The sequence below is a fragment of the Merops nubicus genome, unplaced genomic scaffold, assembly GCF_000691845.1.
Source record: "Merops nubicus isolate BGI_N331 unplaced genomic scaffold, ASM69184v1 scaffold17401, whole genome shotgun sequence".
NCBI classification, from domain to species: Eukaryota; Metazoa; Chordata; class Aves; order Coraciiformes; family Meropidae; genus Merops; species Merops nubicus.
Window position 1 is genome coordinate 35,585 of NW_008590454.1, and position 6,000 is coordinate 41,584.

The following is a 6,000-nucleotide window of genomic DNA, read 5'->3' on the forward strand; positions in this document are numbered from 1 at the left end:
AACTGGGAGGAATCTGAGGCCTCTGTGACATCCCTAACAGTTACAGAAATAGGAGGAACATCTCTCCCCAAAGTAACTGTTGTGTTTGCACAGCAGCAATATCCTTTAATGTGGACTAGAAGATCTGTCTTTGTAGTCAGGTATATAACACGGAGGTCTTCCTACTTCTGTACGTTTTGAAGAGCCAAAAACCATACCAAAGTAGTCATCAGAACAGAAACAAACCCCTCCTTCTCTTTTGCAAGTATCAAGGACCATCCTGTGCAAGTCATTAGCCTTACTATGCCTTCAAAGACTTGGCAACAAATAAAGAACTGGAACAGCAGATTTGGATCATCCCTTTTTTAATATCTACCTTACCAATGCTGTAAGGAAACCATCTCAAATGGCAGAACCCATGGTATCTGAATGGCAATACCATGACAGTGAATATTCAGAGACAATTTGGAGAACAGAATGCAAAACTAATCTGATTTCAAGATTAAAAAAGATGGTTCTGTGAGAGTTCATTACTTAGTGAAGAAGAAAGTAATGACAAATTCAAAGGTGGTTAAATGGGATTAACTGAAGTGATCAATCCCAACTGTTATGCAGGATATTGCTTTCAACACAGCCCATCCCACTTAAGCTGTGTAATACATGTGGTGAGGCTATCAAGAGTAAAAAATCTGGTTTTACTGAGCAGTAGCTTGTAACAGCCTGAGGCAAGCAACTGAAGAAATCAATAATAACTGATATTCTTTTCCCTCCTATCACCTTCCAGGGAGCCATGGTAATTGGGATGTCCTACTGCCAAGAGCTAGAACAGTCCTCCTCTTCCACCAAATGAAAAGGGATTTTCACTTCCTTGAAACAGTAACAATCAACACAAACTACACAGATCAAAACAGTCTTATAGGATGTCACTTCCACAAGTTATAGCTCCATCCTGTACACGTTCATATCCCAACACTGCACACCAGCACAAGCTGTGTAACTGTGCAAAGCCTACAGACCATGTATCAGATGCCACAACTCCATCCATCTAATACAAGGAGTGCTAAAAGTAAGGATCAAGCCTTTCCAAAGCACAACGTGTCATCCACATAAAAATACTACTCACGATCTCGTATTTGAAATGTATTTAAATTAAACTATACATACCTACAGACAAGTCCATCTTACTGCCTGGAATGTCCTCAGTTTGACTCTGGGAAAGGAAAAAAACGTTATCAGTTCTGACTTCTACCACATGCTGAGTGATGTTTCAGACAGCAGCTCTTGACAGTTAAAGGTGGAATGAAAGAAGGAGACGCCTGAGCCAATGGGAGTTTTATTTTAAACTAAAATCAAACACAATGATTCCTGCTATCATCCTGCACACCTCACCTCGACCTCCTCATGGTGTATGTGACAAGTTCACCCATATGAAATGAGACACACGAGCATGTGACAGACAGAAAGAAAGGATAGGCAGCTGCTCTATGAAATAAACCTGTCCTCCTGTTCCAGGGGTTGAGAGAAGAAGCACTGGAAATAGTGGCCAAAATGATAGCTCATCCTCATGACCTTTTAAGTCATTAAATCTTGAAACATGCTGCCAAGTTATTCTTTAGTTGGCAGTATGGGACACGGTGCTCACACAGCTTTCAGAAGTATCTATGGTCTAGCAGACTGGATTTGAGCTTGGGAGCCAAAAGACATCACAAACTAATTCTGGTTGTGTCAGCAATGGTTTGTGCCTCTACCTGGGGTGCTCTGAATATCAAGTTATGAAAAAAAAAAAATCATTAAAAACAAACCAACAAACCCCCCAAACAAAAAAAAACCCAAACCAAAACAAAAAATCCAAGCCCTATTACTTGCAAGGAAATTCTAATCACAGAACTACAGCTGTCACAAAGTAACTTTGAGGAGTCAAAAGTAGATTTTGGTCCTTTTTTCCCTCAGAAGCCATTCTGACAAGAAAAGGCTGAATACTCTTACAAGTACTATCATTAGCATGCCAGAGTAGCAAATGCAGATAAATTAGTAGTTATACACTGAAACACCTGACCTTTTGGTTTATTTGAAGCTCACTGCTTTTTCACAAAATTGGATTTTCTATTTTAAAAAAAGATTACTTACCAGCAAGCCCATATTTGAAAACTGTTTGGATAAAGGGTTCATCCACGAATCACTATTTCCTCCTTTTAATGCGCACTGAAGAGGTGAAAAAAAAAAAAAGGACAAAGATATTTTAAAGCAACTTTTTGATTTCTCAAATTCTTGTTTATCCTTGAGATGCACAAGTGTTGAATGAAAATCCTGGTATCAGAGGAATTAATCTCCTGAATTACTTGAAGTTTTTGCATGGTTGGAAACATTTACCAAATACTATTCTCTTCTCTCATTGTTAAGTATACCAAACTGGATGAACACTTGCTGTGTAGAATGTTTATCACACCTTTACTTTTATTCTGGAATCTGGAAAGCTTTGTGAATGTTATTTCTGTTTTCCACTGTTAGAGTTTAATACATTCTTTAATCCATCACATATAGAGGCAGATTTTGTCCTCTGCTTTCTTCACTTCAGTATGGCTTCTCTTCCATGGGCACTGTGCTGACAGCTCTCAACTTGGCCTTACTGTTATTCAGAGGGGAGCAAAACCAGAACTGAACACAGTTCAACAGACAAGAAATAATTTTGGACAGCTGCTAGGTGGTTTAAATAAAAATGTTTCAAGCAAGTAAATAGTTCACGAGAACAGTTTTTGCAGAATAGGCAACAGAACTCCACACTGTGTCGTAACAGTATCTCCACACCCCAGGAAGCTGCTCTGCACTTGCCTTTCAAGTCTGCCCTATTTGTTTAGAAACAGAGAAAATGTAATCCCTCTAATATTAACACAGTACCAAGAGTTACTGTACTAGAGAACTTCAATGCAAACAAACCTTAGGAAGCAATTTACACACCACTATAGCCAAGGTCCTGCTCCTGCAGGAGGCCAAAGGTCAGGAACAACAAGCACAAGTCAGACCCAAATGCAAGAGTCCATAGAAAGAAGGTCATGTGCCAAAGGGTCTGTGGCATCCAAACTTCAGGAAGCTACGTGAGGAGAACAGCAGCAGCCTCACAGACAGATGACCCATAGCCTTGGGATACTTACTGCTCAGTTTAGTAATGGCTATGCAGCTTAAATACCAAAAGAATTTGACATCTCCTGGCAGATTTATTAGTCAGAATAGGTGTAATATGTTAAAACAATTCCCAAACCCTCAAATTTTTTTACAGTGTTAACAGGCACCTTTCTAGTTGAATTCTGTAAAAAAAGAACTACTATAATGCTCTCACCTATAAGTCATACTGCTTTCAGACAACACAGTAGTTATGAATCACTCAAGCATTTTACCTTCATTTGTGTTTTCTTTCCTCCTTGCCCCCAGCTTGTTGAGTTGTGGGAGGAACTGCTTCCCTGAGAGCCTGCTGTGTTCCAGACTCCTCCCTCCTCCTCCTCTTCCCAGCTGGAATGACGTGTTCCTGTCACTGGCCCATCACTCTCTCCCCAGCCATCTTGCATAGATTTAGAACCTTCAGAAAAAGAAAACACAGTTCAAAAGCAGTCGACAATACCATGCAGCTGGTGGTTTGACACTGCAAGATCAGCTGAGATCATCAGAACCCCAAAGGAGTTAAAAAAACTCCCATCCAAATAAGAAAACCCACTCTAACAGCTGTAAAAACTTGTGTGTGAATCCCCAGATCCAAGAGATTCAGTGGCAAGTTAGTATGTCATGTTCTGCAACCATTTTAAAGCAATATCAAACCCACAAAAACATAACAACAATGGGGACCTCTTATACAGAAACAGCTGCACTTGGATTTCTTGACAAGGCACCCTGTTATTTTCTAGTGTAAATGAAAGACTTCAAGGACACTTAAAACCAAGAGTTCTGAGGACTCCGGTTCAGGGGGTTGATTAATTATTTCCTCTCCTCCATCAAAACCTTAACACTTCCCTTGCACTAAACTTTCACAAAATTACAGAAACAAAGAACTTTAAAGGAGAGGACCTGACATTGCAACACCAAAAGTAGTTTAACATGAAAAAAAAAACCAACCAGCACCTGCTGTCAGGCAACTTAGAATTCAGACCTCTACTGACAGGCCAACAAGAGTCCAAAACCTCATCTTGACCACTGTCCAACTGTTCTCCTTCCTGCTCTAACTCTTCATTCTGCACACTTAATTCTCTTAAGCATTTATCTCCTTTACAAAAGACTTTCATCAACAACACCTTTTTCATAACTACTTCCTTCAATTGTCTAGAGTTTGAGTGTGGAAATCAGGGATAAAGATATTATCAACCGTGGCAGGTAATCTAATATAAAAAAGAAGTCAGGAATTGTTATTAGTCCATTAAGGGGAACTCTACCTCAATCATGCTAAAAATAAATACAGCAGTATTTTATGGCAGTTTAAGAACTACCTTAAAATCCATCATAAATAACAACTCAGACACTTCATAGGAAAGGTGACTTTTTACTGTATATTCATTTGTGTACCATAATTGAGGGCTGCTTAGGAAACATTCTGGTTCAAGTGCAAAAACCTACCTCTTGACCCTTTAATCATCCTACTTACACAGAAAAGGCTACGTTTAAGGATTATGAATGCAGAGTCAAGAACTTAATCTGAAAGTGTGATATCTGGGGTAGTCCCTGCAGCTTTATTTTTGGCCACAGTGTTTAAATACAGTCCTCTGACTCTGGTTTTAACTACGTGACCATAGATTATTTTCCTGCATTGAGAGCTCTCAGGTTTGATGTTCTTGAACATGAAACTGGACAGAGGTGTAAAGATGACTTGTCTGTAGGATTCCTGCTTAATTTTCTGCATTTGAATGAGCAGGCACACATAGTTACAGTAAGCAAAGGAAACTTCAAGATAGAAAATGATGCTACATAAAATTTATTCCTACTTCTGTCAGAGAATTCCTATGCCATGCTGGTAAAACTACATAAACCTGTTTTTTTAAACAGGTGGGTAATGACCTATGTTCCCTTCTTTGGCTCTAAAGTCTTGTTTTCTTTCCAATCATTGCTAGTCTCTGTTTCCTGTTCTTACCTTCAAACAAAAATGATGCCTTTGCAGGCTTTTTGTCCCAATTTCTCCTTCCAACTTATCCAAGACATTAATTATCTCCCCTTACTCCACTGAATAATGTAGCCTTCTCCTTCATTCCTTCTGGTTGCCAATTAGGAAGGAGTTGGGAATGCAGTCACAGAACAGAGGAGGATTAAGATCTCAGCTCTTAACACTGGTGACTGACAACAACCCAACCTGAAAGAGCCATCATGGGGAAACTCCCTGTGTTTTGGTCCTCCAGAGCTGGGGACAGCTCAGCAACAAGTGCTGCAGCTCTTTGGTTAAGTCACACCTGCAGACCAGTTAGGACAAGCAAGTGTCCATGCAGAGTCTTGAACGACTATCTTAAGTGCTACCAAATCCATGGAGTTTGCAATGAATCACTAGCATTCCAAAGACTCTTTATTCTGGTCATATTTAGGTGGCTTTCTACAGAGGAAAGAAGAGATCCAGCAAAAAAAACAGTACAGCATCCTGAGAAATGCCAAGTTTGAGTGGCAGGCACAGGAAGCACTACAGCCATCCACAGAAGCTTGTACTTATGAAGCAATGCTATTTTTTCCCAGTTTTGTCTTCACAAATGGCCAAACTATTTAATTGGGGAGGAAGGGAAAATAATCCAACATCATACAACCTGTATAGACCATTTAATTCCAAACTATTATACGTTGCAAAAGCAACTTGTAACTGGAAACAGTTTTACAGCAGGTATCATCAGTCAAGTGCAGTCAAAGTCCTGTGTTATCAGGATTTCCTGCTGGGAACCTCATATCAAAATGTTTCTGGCTTTGGTTATTACACTGCTATGTTTTATCAGCAGGTGATTGCTTTTGTTTGTTGTATTTTCCTTAAAAAGAGTGAAATAAAAATTCTACAAACAGCTTACATCAGCA

General features: G+C 39.5%; 1 protein-coding gene across 1 annotated transcript in view; it reads right to left on the reverse strand.

The window, feature by feature from the left end:
* Positions 1-6,000, reverse strand: part of LOC103782201 (trinucleotide repeat-containing gene 6B protein-like) — a gene marked incomplete at its 5' end in the record, with an annotated part of 42,871 nt that overhangs the window by 22,624 nt on the left and 14,247 nt on the right. Inside the window, 3 exon segments of the mRNA XM_008949954.1 lie at positions 1,144-1,189; positions 2,107-2,181; positions 3,372-3,550. Of these exon segments, the coding sequence (XP_008948202.1) occupies positions 1,144-1,189; positions 2,107-2,181; positions 3,372-3,550 (300 nt within the window).